The sequence below is a fragment of the Lagenorhynchus albirostris genome, chromosome 20, assembly GCF_949774975.1.
Source record: "Lagenorhynchus albirostris chromosome 20, mLagAlb1.1, whole genome shotgun sequence".
Taxonomy (NCBI): Eukaryota; Metazoa; Chordata; class Mammalia; order Artiodactyla; family Delphinidae; genus Lagenorhynchus; species Lagenorhynchus albirostris.
The window spans coordinates 8,690,235-8,708,790 of NC_083114.1; the positions used below are offsets into that span (position 1 = coordinate 8,690,235).

General features: G+C 55.2%; 1 protein-coding gene across 1 annotated transcript; it reads right to left on the reverse strand.

Moving 5' to 3' along the window:
* Nucleotides 1-1,134: 1,134 nt before the first annotated feature.
* On the reverse strand, nt 1,135-10,959 carry ALOX15B (arachidonate 15-lipoxygenase type B). The gene is given in 15 exon segments (XM_060133498.1): nt 1,135-1,444; nt 1,854-1,975; nt 1,978-2,024; nt 2,101-2,200; nt 2,298-2,419; nt 2,608-2,777; nt 3,161-3,247; nt 4,284-4,487; nt 4,588-4,734; nt 4,972-5,144; nt 6,434-6,537; nt 6,837-6,959; nt 10,169-10,250; nt 10,510-10,732; nt 10,813-10,959. Coding segments are annotated over 15 exon segments (2,031 nt in total). The 3' UTR covers nt 1,135-1,264.
* Between the last annotated feature and the right edge of the window lie 7,597 nt (nt 10,960-18,556).

An 18,556-nucleotide genomic window follows, 5' to 3' on the forward strand; every position in this document is an offset into this window, starting at 1 on the left:
TTTTCACACAAATAATATATAAACAAACACAAAACATAAAGAAAACATTTTTAATCTTACAGGACGGTACCTTGAGAAGCACAGCAGTGCAGTACAACAGCTGGCGCTTCTCAGCAGTACCAGCTACATCACCACTGCTTTTACGCACGCTAACGGACAACCTGGGCTTGAAATAAAGATGCTGTACTGCTGTACTCTATGCAGCGCTGTACAGTAAAGTACACCAAAACACAACCACTTGCAGAGGATGCAGGGACATGACAATATATACCAGACACGGGAGCTAACTTAGGTGATTGGATATGCGAAAGCATGCTCGCATCTTTAAAAGTTGGCTACTTGAAGGTTCGTGTGTAGGAGACTTACTGTATTATCCTTCCCTGCTTTATAGCTTCTCTTCAGCACTTATCACTCTTTAATGTAGTATTTATTTATTTTTTAAATTAAAAATTTATTTATTTTTGGCTGTGCTCAGTCTTCTTTGCTGCACGCAGGCTTTCTCTAGTTGCGGCAAGCGGGGGCTACTCTTCGTTGCAGTGCACGGGCTTCTCATTGCGGTGGCTTCTTCTGTTGCGAAGCACGGGCTCTAGGCATGTGGGCTCCCGTAGTTGTGGCACACAGGCTAAGTTGCTCCACCACATATGGGATCTTCCCAGACCAGGGCTCGAACCCGTGTCCCCTGCATTGGCAGGCGGTTTCTTAACCACCGAGCCACCGGGGAAGTCCCAGGGTATGTTTTTTTTAGAAAGCATATGTGGGCACTGCCTGCAAGTCCCCGGCAGTAGATCTTCCTTCTGCCCTGCTTCCCATGGCCCTTTCTCAGTGGGTTGTTCATTTTAAAGTTGGGACCATAGGTCACCATCAACCTCTCGAGCAGTTTTCAGGCGGGCCACGCCTTATGCTGCTGGACGGTCTGGAAGAGGGCTGCCCTTGAGCCGCATGACCATTAGGTCCAGTCAGCTGTGGTCAGTGGGATTGGGGGCAGGACTGTGTTCCCCCTGTGGTACCCTTCCAGGGGGCTGTGGGTGTGCAGGACTTTGAGGCTTGGAGTCTTCAAAAGGCATAGTGGTGCTGTCCAATGAGCTTTTATTCTCTGGGGGTTTTTTTTGTTTCTGTTTTGCGGTGTATTGGGGATGAGTTACACCAGACCCAGCAGGGGCATATAGGGGCCTGGTTTTCTGGGGAGTCCTTTTCTCTGGGTGGCAGGTAGCCTAGAGCTATGGGGTCAAAGGGATGTCATGTGGGGCCCTTTTCCCCAGGGGATTTAGATGGAGACGCTGTTCTCGATGATGGGAGGGTCCAGGTAGGTGTAGGGGAGCTCCAGGTCCTGGTTTCTCTCCTGGATGTCTCGCGAGATCTGAGCCAGGCGGCTCTGGAAGGCCGCGATGCTCCAGCACGGGGCCGCCTCCGTGAAGTGTTCGTCCGGGTAGGTGCCCAGGGACCGCTGGGAACCAAACACAAGGCTGGGTGGAGGGGCTGCTTTGCAGCCGGGACCCGCCTTAGCCATCCACCCTGGGGGACCTGAAGCAGCCTACGACTGAGCCTCACCCGTGCGCCCTCCCCCGAACAGTGATGATTACTGCAGGCAGCTCTCGGGGATGAAAGCTCAAGTGAGAGTTTTAAAGGGGACGGCCTCACTGGAACATATCACACGTTGCCCTTGCAGCTAAGGGTGACTCTGCATCATCTCATTTGGCCATTTGACCCCTTGTGAGATGTTCAATGCCCTCGTGTCCTCCTGGGAAGACTCACCGGGGTCTCATGGCACAGTGGGGTGTGGGTCAGGGAGAGTAAACAGTGTCGCCTCCCTTACCCCAGGGCTGGCCTGGTCTGGCTCCCAGCCCCACACTCACTCTGTCTCCAGGCTCCTTGCTCAGCGCCCAGAGGGCAACGATGACATCACATGTGGCATTGGCTGGTGGGAGGGTGGCTATGAGCCTCTCCGGGCTTGCCTGGCCTTTAGAGGCGGGCGGTGCAGCTGCATGGTAGGTGGCAGGTTGGGCATCCAGGCACTGAAGTCAAACCGAAGGCTGAGAGGGCAGGGTGAGGCTAGGAGCCCGGCCCCCTCGTCCCGCCACCCTGGCATTGACCCTTCTCACCTGCCCTGTACCGACAGCGGAATGCGTGGCCGAGCAGGTGAATATCACCATAGTGACATACTGTATCAGGGCTTCCCGTGTCCCCAGGGAGGAGGGTACGCCTGCAGGGAGAGCTGGGCTGGGAACGGGGCTACCAGGGTCCTGAGGACAATGCCGCAGTGGCCTGAGGGTAGGACCTAAGAACCGAGGTCCCCCTACCTGAGCTCTCCCGGCCTAGGAAGCCCTCGGAGAAGATCTCCCACACCCAGGCCTGGAGTTCACTGTCATCGCGGACAGACTCATCTCTCAGGTAGTAGATGCCGATCATTTCGGAGACAAAGCTGCAAGGTGCACGGGGTTCCATCCCAGCTGTGAACCCCGACCCTCTCTGAGGAGTGCCCCCGCCTGGTCCCAGTGCTATTAACGTCCGGCCCTCCTCCTGGTGGACGCCTCCCTGGGCCTTCCTTCTCCTTCCCAGTCTTCCTTCCTGTCCCCCAAGGCCCCAGCTCTCTGGGGCTGGCCCCCTCACCATTCCACTGCACCCCAGATCTGCATCCCATCATCCTGGTAGTAGTAGCCTGGGATGTCTTCAACTCCTCGGGCCCGGATATCCTCAGGCAGACACAGGACGGAATAGTTCAGCTGTTCCATGTACCTCTGTATCAGCTCAGAGAAACCTTCAATGCCAAGGCCTGTGGACTGGAAAACGGGACTCCTGGGTACCACAGCCCTTGCCCCAGAAGCAGGAGGTAATAGTGGTTGGGGAGACAGGGCCACTCCCACCCCAAGACACCAGATTCTTTTTTTTTTTTTTTTTTTTTTTTTTGCGGTACGTGGGCCTCTCGCTGTTGTGGCCTCTCCCGTTGCGGAGCACAGGCTCCGGACGTGCAGGCTCAGCGGCCATGGCTCATGGGCCCAGCCGCTCTGCGGCATGTGGGATCTTCCCAGACCAGGACACGAACCCGCGTTCCCTGCATCGGCAGGCGGACTCTCAACCACTGCGCCACCAGGGAAGCCCAAGACCCCAGATTCTTTACACTGCAGGAATATCCCATCCCCACCCTCCCTAAAGCAGTCCTTACCCTGTCCACCACCTTCCCGGGGGCAATGAGTAGCTCACGGGCCAGCGTGTTGATGTGCAGGGTGTACCGTGTGTGTGGGATCAGCAGCTGTAAGGGCCAGAGAAGGCAGAGCTAGGCGAAGCCTGGGTCTCTGTGGCCCCAGACCCGCCCCCCCCCCATAGAGGAACCCAGGCTTGTCAATCACACATGGAGAGAGATGACAGGGACAAGAGGGCAGCCTGGGATAGGGATCAGGGCTCCAGGCCCAGTGATGGCGGCTAAGGTCCACCAGCATCCTGTTCTGTGACCTTGAGCATGTGTTTTCCTCTCTCTGGGCATCAGATCACTGGGCAAATGAGAGGGCTGATCTGGACAGCACTATGAATCCCTCCAGCTCTGGCCTCCTGTGATTTCCTAACCCCAGGCAGGCAAAGCACCGTGATAACCAGGGCCTGCGGGCCTGGCAATGTGAAATGGTCCCCTAGAGACCACGTCTGAGTGCCAGGCCCTGGGAGCTGTAGATTGTCAGAAAGAATCAGCCTGGATTGAAGAGGACAGAGTAGGGCCTGCATCAGGACCCAGGAGACTGTCTAAGGAAGAATCAGAAAATGTGAGTAGCTGTGGACCCCTCATCTTCACAGAGGAGATGCTCCAGGTCCCTGGAGGAAATGAATCTGGGCCATCTGAAGGCTTAGCAGAGCCCACCTTAGAGACACGGGTCTCCCTCCCAGGGCTCCCCACCCTGCAGCTATCTGCAGAAAACCTGTTGGTCAAAGCCATGTTCACACTTTGGCATCTCTCAGCCCCAGGTCTCTCCTTTCCTAGGAGCTGGGCTTCTGTGATCGCTGTTGTCTTGAGCTCCCGTAAGAAGAGAATCTCTCTGGGGCATAGCCTGCTGTCACATGCGGTCCTCTCCCTCGCGCCCGTCCTCATCACCTCACCCTAGCTCAGGGCCCGCTGGAAAGCAGCCTCTCAGGGGAATTGTGCAGGGAGATGCTGCTGAGGCAGAATGGGGGCTCGGCATCTCAGCCTGAAAGGACAGGGCCACGTGGGGACAGGCGGCATAGGACCCCGAAGGGCAGGCCCAGGTGCAGCGACCTGCAGGCTTGGAGCACAGTCCGGGTCGTCTTGCTGGGCCACTGACCTTGAAGAGTGGGTGGCAGTGAGGCAGCTGGCGCAGCGTAGCCAGGGTGAAGACCTCGGCCACCAGGTGTACCTGTAACAGGTGTGTGAGGGCCTCGTGGATGGAGAACTCGGCATTGCGCACCCACGTCTTGGCCAGCAGCCAGTCCCACTTGTCGTCGCTGGGCAGAAAGATGGGGCTGTCGGGCCCAGGGGTCTGGCTGAGCTATAGGAGAGGCCAGTGGGGAGAGGCAGCCTTGAGTGTCTGCCAACCATTTAGTCAGACCTCTCCCTGCCCCTGCCCTGTCGCCTGCCCGGCTGCTGACCTGGATGGCGAGGGGCAGCAGGGGCCCACACCCTGGGCGCTGGTATAGCAGGGTCATTGGGGCCGCGGAGAACTGAGGCCTCCTATTAATGACATTGGTGCGGATGCCAGAGAGGATGCCGTAATCCACCAGGAACAAGGACCCTTTCTGCGGGAGAGAGAAGGGGAGCCAGGGCTGCCATCTGGCTTTCTAAAGGCAGAAGGTGGGGAGTAGGGGGGTGGGGAGAGGATTCAGAGCCAGGATACTGTGCACGGGAGAGGGTGTTCCTGGCACGTAGCACACAGTAGGTCCTTAACAAATGTGGGTGTTATTCCTCTCCAGTAGGGGATGGGCCCAAAGCACTGAGATGGGGGTGTGCAGAGCCAGGACTCCTGTGCCCCTCACCTCCAGCTCAGCCTGCAGACTCGTCCCGGGGCCCAACACTGGGGCCACCATGGCATCAGTGACAGGGAAGTTCTTTGGGAGGTGGCGACAGCGGCGGATCAGGACCGGGTTGAGGCCATTCAGGAACTGGTAGGCGAAGAAGGCATCCTCCTGCCAGTGCTCAAACACATACTCTGCAGGGGGGCAGGGGAGATGGGACCAGTCACCCCAGCGCCCAGGGGTCTCCCCCTGAGCGCCATTGTGGCGTTTCTCCTGCGTCCATCCTGTGCTCCCCTCTCTTCTCATGCAGTACTTCCCAGGGTGACCTCCTCTGACCCCTTGGCTTCAGTTCACCAAACAGCAAACCTTAGTCCCCAGCCCACCAGTCCCACCATCTACCTGCCATCTCCAACCCCATGACTCAAACATAGTATATCGGAGGCTGAACATGGGCTCCTGCTCTAGCCCAGTCCCCAGCCCATTGCCTGGCATCCCGGGAATGGCACCTTCATCCACTGGATTGCAGGTGGCAGAGCCCGGAGTCCTCTCGGCAGCTCCCCCCATCCTCCGCCCATCGAGTCCCACCGATTCTCCATCCTCAGTAGCTCTTGCTCTACACGTCCACTCCATCTCTGCTGTCACTGCCTCGCTGAGGATTCCATCCTCTGCTGACCACGGCCAGAGCCTCATAACTGGTCCTCCTGCTTGCACTCCTGTCCCCTAACAGCCCCCTCCCCACGGCATATCTGGCCACAGTACTCCCCAGCTGGCAGCTGGTTGAAGGTCCCACTGCCCTTAGGAAAGGCCCGAGCTCCTGCCACGGCCTCCACAGTCCTGCACGGCCCAGGGCCCATGCACGTCTCCTGCTTCGCCTCCTGTCTTCCTTCCCTGGCTCAATCCCCTTTGGCCACAGCTGCATCTTTCCCCTCAAAGGTCTCCACTCCTTCCATCTTCAGGGCCTTCACATGCACCGGACCGCCCCCCCCGAACCTGAAGCACCCTCTGCGCTCACACACCATGCCTGGCGCTGTTGACACCTCCCCACTTTGAGGTCTCAGCATAAAAGTCACCTCCGTAGAGAGTTCCCTAGCTGGACTAGGCCAGGTCCCCCTTTTACACACTCTCACTGGAGCTGATGCACAGGTTTCATAAGCGAAACTCATTATTTGCCTTTGAGCCTAATGTCTACTTGTCTGCTCAACTGGGAGCCCTGTGGGGGCAAGGACTGTGTCCACAGTCCCTAAGCGAGTGTCTCATGTGTAGTAGCCCAACAAGTGTCTGATGGATACAAGGCATTAGAAGGTCAGAGGTGCCCCCACGACACGTCCTTTTCTGTGTCTGAGGAGAAAGTAAGGTCTCGTGGGAGTCAGGGGCCTGCCCAGGGTCACACAGTGAACTGGCGCTTGGTTTTCTGAGATTCCTGACAGCCAGGAGAGCTGATACCCCAGGGAAGAGGTCTGGAGCCCCGGCTGGAGCCCCTCACCCACGGCTGGGGTCTTCCAGAAGTTGAACACACTTCTCATCTCCTCCAGGCTCTTCCAGAGCCCCTTGCAGTCCAGCAGCCCTTTGAGTTTCAGATGTGCCAACCTGCCAGAAGATGTGAAAAGTGGGGAGAGGGAGGCAAGAGGCCCTGGGAGACCCGCCCGCGTTGGCTAAGCTTATCCATCTTGGGGTCCTGAACCAGCCTCCGGGGGGGGGGGCCGTGGTAGTCACTGCCCCTGAGGTCATCCTCACCTTGTTGGAACAGGTGGTGAGCAGAGGCCGTGCCCTGGGCTGGGCTGTGTGACCCACATCCCTGATGGTGGGGGAGCTGAGTGGGGGAGGGCAGAAGGCAGGGGTACCCGTACACCTGAGGCCCAGGGGCAGGAGAGGGTGGGCATCCTCACATCGAGCTGCCTCGCAGGTAGAAGGTGATGTTCTTTGCCAGAGAGTATTTGATGTTGAGGTCCAGGTTTTTTATGGTCTCCTCGTTGAGGCAGCGAGGCCAGCCTGGGATGTAAGTCTTCCAGCTGGAGGGAGGACCAGGGAGGCAGCCAGATAGAAGCCTCAGGAAAACCACTGACTAGGGAGAGGGAGTGGCAGACCCCTTGGAGGCCCTGGTCAGGGCCAGCCCCCTTCCACAAACAGGGGTCTTCCTGGGCTCTGCCCTTCCCCTCCACCCTCAAGGCCGCAGGGAGAGCTGCCATGTTCCCACAGCCATGTTCTCCCCTGGTCAGTTGATTGGTCCAGGGTTGGGCACCTGGCCAGAGCAAGGCCAATCAGAATCCTTCCCAGGGAATTGGAGATTGGGGCTGGACCAGAGGTCATCTCTCTCTGGATATCTGGGTTATAGCACATAAACACCAGGACTGGGAGACTTCCCTGGTGGTGAAGTGGTGAAGAGTCCGTGCTTCCAATGCACAGGGCCCAGGTTCGGTCCCTGGTCAGGGAACTAGACCCCATGTGCGTGCCGCAGCTAAGAGTTTGCCTGCCGCAACTAAGAAGACTGCCTGCCGCAACTAAGACCGGGCACAACCAAATAAATAAATAAATTTTTAAAAATAATTAAAAATAAAGGAGTTGCTATTTAAAAAAAAAGGCCATTTTCCACTGCGTGGACTGGGAACCAAAGAAAGCTGTTCTGCAGGGAGAGAGGAAAGTGAAGCCAGAGAGAGAAGCATCTAGGGGGCTCCAGAGACAGGGGGAGAGTCACCCTGGCTTCTGGCCCGTAAGATCTGGCTACGCTTCCAGCCCTCACTTCTGTGACCTGTTGACGCATTCCCATTTTTTCTGTGTGCTAGCTGGAGTCTGTTATCGTTCTTGCAACCACAAAACTCCTGACTAACACAGATGCCTCACAGAGCGGAGGCTGTCCTGAAGGTGGGAACACAGGAAGGCGTCAGTTGCCTTTGGCAGGCATCCCGTGGAGACACACTTCAGCCTCCAAAGCTTGGGGGAGCCCAGAAATGTACTCTGGCCTGGCCTAAAGAGATCTAGCCTCTTTAAATCCCTTTATCCAGCAAGCAACACAGCCTGAAGACCTTTAGGTGAAATGGTAAAATCATGTCCCTGCAAAGTTGAGGACCCCCAGCCAGTCATCCTCTCATTCCCTCCCTCATTCATTCTTTGGTTCATTCCGTCATTGCCTTTGGGTTTGAACAGGCAACTTCAGAGCACAATTTGCAGTTAAAGTACACTGCCACCAGGTGGTGGCCAAACCCTGCTTCTCAAACTTTAATGCACAAAAACTTAATTCCCCCAGGGATCTTGGTAAAATGCAGATTCTCATCAAGTAGGTTTGGGGTGGGTGGCCCAAGACCCTGTATTTCTAACAAGCTCCCAGGTGATGCCGACCCTGTGGACGTGAGACCTCACTCTGAGTATTGAGGGCGTAGCCACTTGGATCAGAGGTAACTGAGGGGCATTACGAACCTCGGTACACACGTGTGCAGGGCTTTGCAGCTGACAAGCTACATTCTCAACCATCTTCTCATTTGTTTTTCCTAATAACACAAATCAGCCTGGTATTCTTAGCTCCTTTTGCAGAAGAAATTAAGGATCAAAAAGGTTAACTAATTTGCTTAAGATTTCACAGCTCCTTTCGGCAGGGCCTAGGCCGGCCTTGCGTCTCCTGACTCCTGTGTCCTTGTTTTGCCAAGAAAGGAAGAAAGGCCACTCCACAGACACAGCTCCCTCCATCTGTTCCCTCACCTGGGGCTGATGCTGGCGGATTAGGCGCCATGGTTTTCTCTGGGATGTAATTCACAATGCACGTGGAATCACCAGGAGCCAAGTAAGCCTGCAGCTGCTGTGCCCCCAGAGACCTAAAGCGCAAGCCTGCAGCCCGCTCTTCAGACAGCAGCCCAGTTGGCCAGACCATGACCTTTTGAACATTTGCTCGCGCGTGTGGTCCCTGGCTTTCTGCCTTAGAAGTCCTCGCCAGCGACCCAGAAAGACTCCAGCAAGAGTGAGGCATTTAAAAGCAGTGGGTTTCAGGGCTTCCCTGGTGGCGCGGTGGTTGAGAGTCTGTCCCCTGCCGATGCAGGGGACGCAGGTTCGTGCCCCGGTCCGGGAAGATCCCACATGCCGTGGAGCGGCTGGGCCCGTGAGCCATGGCTGCTGAGCTTGCGCGTCCGGAGCCTGTGCTCCGCAACGGGAGAGGCCACAACAGTGAGAGGCCCGCGTACCGCAAAAAAAAAAAAAGAAAAAGCAGTGGGTTTCAAACTTCAGTGGGCATGAGTCATCTGGAAGGCTTGTTAAAACAATATTGCTAGCGGAACTTCCCTGGTGGGGCAGTGGTTAAGACTCCCCACTCCTAATGCAGGCGGCTTGGGTTTGATCTCCGGTCAGGCGCAGCCCCCCCAAAAAAACAAACAAAAAACAAAAAAAAACCCAATATTGTTAGCAACAAGGATTTACTGTTATCGCTACAGGGAATTATATATCCAGCGTCAACTACAATTTGGCCCTTGCCATCCTCCTCTACAAGGACAAGGACTAAATCATGTGTTGCTGCAGTTGCTGACTTTCAACTCCCAAAGGAGTTCAGGGTGGGGAGCAGAAATGAGGCATTCTGTGCTCTGGGCAAAACGGGCAGAACAGGTTTTCAGATAGATATGATTTTATGAACCCAATTCTCGTATCACCTCATATCCAGAAAAGCACTAAAATCCTTCATGGTGACGACTGCTCTTCGTGACTATTAGAAACCTTCTGCAAAACAAAATATGTGCTCGACTGCAAGAGCTCTCCCTTCACCAAAATCACATAGGTACTGACTTTCCCCACTACCTCTGTGGAGCAGTTTCTCAGAGCTCTCTGAAATGCCGTCTCCTGGGCTGTAGTCCTCATTTTGCCCCAAATAAAACTTAACCCACAACTGTCATGCTGCACATTTTTATTAAGCTGACGCCAGTATCTTGTAATAACGTATAGTGGAATATAATCTGCAAATAAACAACCCAGGGCACGCTGCTGTACACCTGAAATGGACACAACGTTGTAAATCAACTAGACCTAAGTCAAAAACACCAACACTGCTGCCCCTCACCCTCAATATCTGATTCAGTAGCTATGAGGTGGGTCTGAGAAACTGTATTTCTAACGAGTTCCTGGAGATGCTGTGATTGGAAAGGACAGAGGACCAGGCAGGGACTTCAGGCCGCGTCAACACCAGCGGAACGAGGCTGACCCTCATCCCCTTGGCAACTCGCCTCCCCCCCAGTAACCCCCTCCTCACCTGTACGTCTCCCGCCTGGCCTGCAGCTCCTCCTGGCGCTGCTGCTGGAGGGTGGGGTGGCGGTCCTCCCAGGAAATCTTCGCTGTGGGAGCAGAGGAGCCGGTGGGGAGGACGGAGAAAGCCCCCTGACCTCCGGCCCCAGCTGCTCTCCCCTCCACTCCAGCCACCCCTTACCAGATCCCCTGCCCCCATAAGTAGTTTCTCCCACACCAGACTGCCACCCCACCCTCTTCCCCCAAACTCCCTGTCCCTCCCCCTCGGCCACACCGGCTCACCTCTCCACTCCCCTTGCCTTTCCCCCCAATACACCAGCCCCTTCCTCCCTCCTGTGTCCCCCTCACCTGTCCCCTCCCGCAGTACCAGGCTCCCCTGGTCCTCCAGCCACTGGTAGCAGGGGAAGCGGAGGGGGGCGCCCCGGGGCGGCGTGAGCTGGACCCAGCGGCAGAACCAGGCGTCCGAGGCCAGGGGCCAGAAAGGACGGAGCAGCGTGGGGGGAGCCTTGTGCACGCGCAGCAGCAGCACCCGGCCCACGTCCTGGGGGCACGTCACCTTGAAGTCCTCCTCCTGGGGGGCAAGTTTAGTATCCTAGAGCACCGCCTCTCCTGCTCCCTCCTCCGCCGCCCCCACCCCCACCCCACACTCACAGCGCCGGCGCTGAACTCTTTGCCGAAATGGTCCAGGGGCAGTGGCAGGGTCTCTCCTTCGGTCCCCACGATGATGACAGACATTTTGTCCCACGTGCCAGCCCCGAAGGCCTCCCCAGTGGATACCCTCACCCTGAACTCAGCCATGGTGACAGCTGGAGTCTGGCTCTCTGCTGCTCATCCGACGTAACTGCACAGCCCAGAGGCTCACCCCCAGGGACAGGCACGGCCCCACCCTGGCCAGGCCTTGTGGAGGTAACTCAGTTCCCACGGGGCCCATTACCACCCCCAAAAGCAAGAGCTGGCTCCGGGCAGAGAGGGCGTGGCTGAGAGGCAGGAAGGGAGGGATGCAGATGGGGGTTGGGGTGCTCTGAGACGTGAGGGACTGGGCGTCCTGAGGTTTGGGAAACAGAACATTTCAGTGATGGGTGGGGCCGGAAGGAGTTGGGATCCAGTGGAGTTCATGGGTTCGTTTGTCCCCCTCTTAGTTTCTTTGCCTCCTTAGCCTTTAAAAGCCTAGGCAGGACCAACTCCCCACTTTCTACAAGTCTTCTTGGCCTGCCTTCATTATTTTATTTGATTCATGAATAATTTTGAGAACCTGCTCTGTGCCAGGTATTATGTTGGGTGCTGTGAGTATGGCCCCAGGCAAGGCCCAGTCTTTGCCCTTTTGCAGGTTAAGACTCAAGTGTGGAGGGCTTCCCTGGTGGCGCAGTTGTTGAGAGTCCGCCTGCCGATGCAGGGGACACGGGTTCGTGCCCCGGACTGGGGAGATCCCACATGCCGCAGAGCAGCTGGGCCCGTGAGCCATGGCCGCTGAGCCTGCGCGTCTGGAGCCTGTGCTCCGCAACGGGAGAGGCCACAGCAGTGAGAGGCCCGCGTACCGCAAAAAAAAAAAAAAAAAAAAAGATATCAGGGTGGCTGTGTCCATCGTAGCCACGTTGGTGATGATGATGAGCTGTGAGGGCTGTGGGGATTTTTTGGAAGTATGTGGGGAGGTCTTTTCTGGGCAATAGAAAAGCCCAAACAATAAACATCCCCTAAATAATTCAAGGAAAGCTTCTCATAGGAGGTGAGTTTTAAACTAGTGATGAAAAACTGATACAATTTTAATAGGCAGAGATGAACAAACAGGATAATCTAAACTCAAACCAGCCCGATAAAATATGGGAACATATTGGTTTATGTAACTGGAAAATTCAGGAGTAATGGCTTCAGGCCTGGATGGATCCAGGTGCCCAGAACATGTGTCAGGAATGGTGCTTCCTCAATGTTTCATTTCTGCTTTCTTCTGTGTTGAACTGTGTTAGCTCATTCTCAGGCAGACTTTTCCCAAGTGGTGGCAGAAATGATAACCAGCAGCTCTGGGCTTCTATCCTTCCAGCTTAGCAACCCTAGCACAAAGACGATGTCACCCGCTTACTGCAGATGTTCTGGGGCTGACCCTCACTGAACTGGCCTTGGTCACAGACTCTGAAGCTGGGGCTGGAATTAGTCCCATACAAACTATATGGATGGAGGGTGGAGATGGGTGGATCCCCAAAGGAATTTTAGATGTGGGAAGAAATAGGCAAAAAAAAAAAAAAAAAAGTGTTTATTCTACCTTTTCTGGGAGAAGTCCCTCTCAGAAACCATCTGTCAGCGGATTGCTGACCTGAGTTTTTCAAAACTCTCAACCAAGGTTTAGAGGTCTTCTGAAATGGAGAGCTTGTTCTGGTTATCCATTGCTGCATGATAAACTACACTAAAACTCTCTCTCTTTTTTTAAAAAATGTATTTGTTTAGTTAGTTTTGGCTGCGTTGTGTCTTCGTTGCTGCGCGCGGGCTTTCTCTAGTTGCGGTGAGTGGGGGTTACTCTTCGTTGAGGTGCGCCGGCTTCTCATTGCGGTGGCTTCTCTTGTTGCGGAGCACGGGCTCTAGGCGCATGGGCTTCAGTGGTTGTGGCTTGCAGGCTCAGTAGTTGTGGCGCACGGGCTTAGTTGCTCCACGGCCTGTGGGATCTTCCCGGACCAGGGCTCGAACCCGTGTCCCCTGCACTGGCAGGCGGATTCTTAACCACTGCGCCACCAGGGTAGCCTCGTCTTTATTGAATTTGTTACAGCATTGCTTCTGTTTTATGTTTCGGTTTTTTGGCCAAGGCATGTGGGATCTTAGCTCCCCGACCAGGGATCGAACCCGCATCCCCTGCATTAGAAGGCGAAGTCTTAACCACTGGACCACCAGAGAAGTCCCAGCTGCTGCTTTCTACCTTCAGTGATGAAGAAGGCTGGGGAAGCTACTCCCCAACCCCCAGGGGACTATACCCAGGATGGATTCAAATGTCGTGGGGACCCTCAGCTCATCCAACCTTTTTTTGTTTGTTTGTTTGTTTTTGGCCGGGCTGCGCGCCTCACGGGATCTTAGTTCCCCGACCAGGGATCGAACCTGGGCCCCAGGCAGTGAAAGCACAGAGTCCTAACCACTGTACCACCAGGGAATTCCCAAGCTTATCCAACTTTGAAGGCCCTCTTTAAGAAAAAGAATACAAAAGAAAAAAGAAAAAAGAAAGAAAAAGAATACAAAATTGGGTAGCGAGGCTTGGAAGGGACTTGTGCGGGTGAGAGATTGTGACGTTTCACCTTCATCAGCTTTGCAGTGAAATCACCTCTGCACAGGTAGAGAGGACGGCATCTCCAGCCAGCGCCAGCAGCTGCTGAGCCAAAGTGAGACCAGGGGAATTTTCCTGATCCGGCAACCAGTTAAGCTTCCGCTGTATTCCTCCTTTGAAGAATGAGGGGGTGGGGGTCCCAGGATCAAATGATGCCCCATGTCCCTCCTCTCCTGATGGAGAAGCCAGAGTTGGCGGAGGAGGGAAGGAGCAGGCCTGCCCCTTCCCTCCTCCCCCACTACACCACCCCCGCTCCCCACCAGGGCCCTGACCGGCGTGGTGAGGAACAGACTTTCAGAGCAGATTAGGAAATGGGAGTTTTCAACTGGACTGGACTTTGGAAGGTACCGGTTGGAGAAATGTAAAATGGGTTCATGTTCATATCCCACCAAGTCAAAAGTCTTTAAGAATCTGATTACACAGACATTGGCTTGGAGTTTAAGTCGTGCTCTTGCAGAAAAGAATCAAGGGGTCACAAAGCAGGGCTGCCTGTGAGAGAAACATCTCCAGAGCATCGCTGAGAGGCACCCCAAGGCCCAGAGCCTGAACTCCTGGGTGTGCTTCCTGATCCCAAGATTTGCTGCAACTGCGTTGATTGACAAGGCTTTTCACCACTGGGAGCCTCAGTTTCCATGTGTGTCAAATGGGTTGTGTGAGGATTAGGGACCGTATATGGGGACGTGCTTTTTAGGTGATGGGATCGATGTTCCCTGTGACAGAATGGGTAAGTACCAGTGTGGCATACCCTTCTCTGGGTCCAGGACCAGAGACCCGGACGCAGGGGTGGGTGGTAAAGTGCAATGATGTCCCTGGTGGAGGTGACAAAATGGCTTTAGTTTGGATGCACGAGTCTCTAGACTGTGACAAAGAAGCTCCTCTCTGTGGGAACCTGGGTTTCCCAGACATCGCAGTTGTCCTTCTCCCCAATTTCTCTGCTCCCTTCCCCCTCTGGGAGCAGGGCAAGCCGCCTGTCCCACCCTAATCTCCTTGTCAAAGTCTAGTCGCTAACTCACGAGGATGTTGACAAGCAAGATGTGCTGATCTTAGAGACCTCACTTCACTCCCCTTTGCATCCTCTCCTCTGGGGCAGGACCTGAAAGATTCCTCCACCTTCTAAATGCTGAGTCAGCACGAGAGTCCCGACAAGGCTACCAGGCTGTGCGCCTTTTCTCTCACAAGGTCCTAACCTCTGCGTGGGTTAGGTTCCCCCGTAAATGGAATTTCAGGAACAGTCATACTGCAGGGAAGGGCCCGGGCTGACTCTCGGTGGAGTTGAGGCTTAGAGAGAGACATCATCTCTTGTCATTCATCCTTCACTCCCTCCTCCCTCCAAATTCAGTGTTTATCTCCTTTTCTTTCCTCTTAAACCAGTCCAACCCCCACTGCTTCCCACAACCCTTTTGAGACACATTTGACTGCAAAGAACAGAATACCTGATTCAATCTGGCTTAAGCAAAGGAAACAGCTTGCTATCCCATCGTACTGGACTAGCAGGAACTGGTTAAGCCTAGTGAAGGGTAGAGGCTCAAACAAGTGGCAGCAGGACTTAGTCACTGCCCGTCTGTCGGTTCTGCTCCTTCTCTGTGGTGGCAAAACCACTCAGAGTCACATCCTCTCAGCAACCCCAGAGAAGAGATGCAACTTCTGCCCTTGGCTTCTAGCAATGTCTCAGCACGAAGCCTTGTTTGCTTCGACTGGGTCACCTGCCTGTCCTTGAAGCAATCCCTGTGGCCAGAGGGATGGAGCGATTGGGCAGGACTGGAGGGAGGTCTGGGGTCAGTTCCACAGGGACTGAGAGTGGGGCAGGGATGGTTGCCCATCATGGAGCAGACGGTTGCTAGGAAGGCAGAACACCCGACATCCATCACGAGTCATCATGTCAGAAACATTGAGCCTGGGGCCGGGATAGCTGGGCTCAAAGAAAATAGATGACCAATGGGCTGGTCACCCATGGGTGGCTTTGGGATGTTCTCTCCTGTTCTAATGTGCCAGTGGTAGGCTCTGGAAGGGTCGGAGGTAGAGTGTGGGTTTTGGTGAGGTCTTGTCCAGAGATCAGTGGACCTCAACTTCCCCATTTGGGGGCCCCCTTCCCTCAGAATCAGACTCTGGCCTCCACGGTTCCTGGGTCCTGGCCGTAGACAAGCTCTGCTCTTCTTTTCCTTCCTCTCTCCTGCCTATGACCAAGGGATGAGGCCACACCACCCATTTCCAGAGCCTCAGAGACCCTGGTCTTTTCTAGAAGCCTGAAAGGCCTGTAGCTTCCCTGCTTGGTTCCCTCAGAGCAGATCCCCTGAGCAGAGGGGTTTCTGGGCGGGGCGTTGCTGACCCCAGTTCATTTCCCCCTGCCTGGGTCATCTCTAAGGTTCACCCCTTATCTGAAGCCCTCCATGGCAATGCCAGGTTCGAGCCCTCTGGGGATGGGGGTGTTCGGGCCACCCAGGCCAAAAGGACCACACACCGTGGACTGGAAGAAAGCACACCTTTATTCCAGCCCCCACCCTGCCAGGACCCAGCACCACGGCACACGGCCTGGTGTCCACAGCGCACAGTCCAGATCTCGGTGAACGCGGTCCCACAACGCAGTGTCACAGGTCCCCCAAAGGGGGGTGTCGGGGGTCCACTGCAGGTGGGGATGGGGAGCAGGGCCCCGACCCTGAGGAGCAGCACAGACAAAGGCGCCAGGTGAGCCCTGGGTCAGGGTGCGGCGTCCCGGCTATGGGATGGAAGCAGCAGCAGAGCTGCGGGAGGTCCCTGCTTCGGCCAGCGCTGCTCCTGGCGACAGAGCCATCCCGAAGGCAAGGCCGCCCCAAGCGTGGGCTCCTGGCACAGGCCAGCTGGCCGAGGTAGTGTAAACACGTCTGAGGGTGAGGGGTGCCTAGTGGCCAAGCTGGGTGCTCTCTGGGCTGGGAATTGCCCGGGTCCCCGGAACAAGAGGGGTGACCAGGTGGAGAGGACCTGGGTCTGAGGGCAGCTGGGCTCTAGGAGACTGACTGGACCCAGGAGAAAAGGTTCCACGGAAATGGAGGAGAAAGGCAAGGAGAAACCGCCCGGCAGAGAGAGGAGACTAAGGGCAAAAAAGAGACTGGGGCTTAGCTGTTTCCCTCCTCTTCTCCCACCAGCTCTCTGGGGCGGGTGGTCCTGCGTTCCCCTGGCTGGGGAGGAGGACAGGCCTCTCCTTTACCAGCTCCTCCCCCCTGTCACTTGCCTTTGAGACTGACTCCCAGGAACAAGGCTGGGTTGAGGGTGGGAAGGGATCCGCTCAGCCCTGCCCGCCCTGCCTCTGCCCCAAACTGGGTTTGGGCCCCAGGTCATACTCCTCCCCCTCTGGGGGTGCCTTGCCCCAGCCTGTCCACACTAATCCTCCTGCACCTAATCCCAGGCCAATTCTTTCCCAGAGCTCCGAGCCTGCCCTTGATTCCTGGGGCCTAAGTACAGAGAAAATCTGAAGAGAGATGTTTAAGAATGTACATAATTTAAAAAATATCTTGTGTGTGTGTGCATCAGGGTTTTAAAAAAATCTTTAATTCATCATCTCTGAACTCGGTTAAAAATGTTCTTTAAATTATACTATATTACTCACTATAGCAGCACCACCTTAGTAACCAGAATCTACAAGTGCTGGATTCTAGGTATCTTGTCTGTTCTTCCTCTACCTTTAGGAAGGAGGGGCAGACCGTTGAACTTGTGGACATTACGAGCCAGGCAAAGCGATCTCCAGCAGTGCCTGTAATCCTAACATCAGCTACTCCAGAGTCCTGAGGTCTAACGTCTACAGGCTCTGGACAGGTACATAAGAGATGTTCAGAAAATCTTGGTGTCTCGGAGTCCACGGGGAGTGGTGGGCACTCCACTCCCCGTGGTGAGAACAGAAAAGCGAAACCCTGGAGAGACGGGACGCGGGGACGGTTGCTCTTTCGCTCCAGCAGGAAGTCAGCAATCGCCCCTGCGGGGCTTTGATTTCAGAGAAGAGGGAAATTTGGCAGCCATGTTTACAATGTGGTACCTCTTGATTTCTAAATGTTAGCTCAACACAAAAACAAAACCACTTCATTGATCAAACGAAACAAGTCTCAGGGCTAGTTTCTAGGCTGGTTTTTATGAAATCTTAGCAGTTCTGAGATTTTAGGGATCCTAGGATCCTTTAGTTCTCTGACTCAGAAACTTTAACGTGCATAGAAATACTCTGAAGGAACTCTGTTAGGGTGTAGATTCTGTTGCAAGACGCCTGGGCCTGCGATTCTGCGTTGCTAACAAGCTCCCAGGCGATGTCGCTGCTGCTGGCCTACCTACCACACTGTGTGGTGAGGATTTAGTTCATCCTTCCGCCTAGGAAGTCCCTCTGACCGTTCTCTCCCTGCTCAAAGAGGTCTCCAGTTCTGCTTGCACATCTCCAGGGACTGGAGGCTCACCACCTAGTGACAGCCTGCGTTGGCTACAGCTGCTGCTAACTTCTGCCAGGTTCTGCAGCAATGGCGAAGGCCACCCAGAGTCCAATATGCCAAGGCTCAGGCTCTGGGACATCAGAGTTCCACAAAAGAAGCTTTACCTGGGGACTTACTGGGATGGGAGGGGTTGATACTTGTCGCAAAGATCTAAGCTGGGAGGATTTTCTGTTCAACTGCCTGCTCAGCGGCGCCCGGTTAAACAGAGAATACTACTATTCCTGGGTGTTCTGGTTAGGAGAGGTTTTGTGGAGTTTGTTTACCTTCGTTTCCCCAAAGCTTTGCAACAAGCTTTTCTCTGCACTTAGGCAAAGTATGTGGTTATGCCACAGAAGAAGGAGGGGGATGGAGAAGCCCTCAAATCCTCAGGCCACACGACACCCCTGCTCTGGTGGAATAGGTGGTCTCCACCTCCTCTGGGGTTGGGACATCCAATCCCAGATCCTCCTTCCTGGGGCCTTTCTGATGGGCTCAGGGTCACTGGGGCTGGAGGCCACGTGCCCAGTGCCCTGTACCCCAAGGCCAACCATTCTGAAGGCCAGCTGTCAGGGCCGGAGGGTATGGAAACCACCTAGGTAGGCCACTCTTCATTTTACCACGGAGGGGAAACCAAGCCCAGAGAGTGCATGAGACTTTCCCAGGGTCACACAGCTGG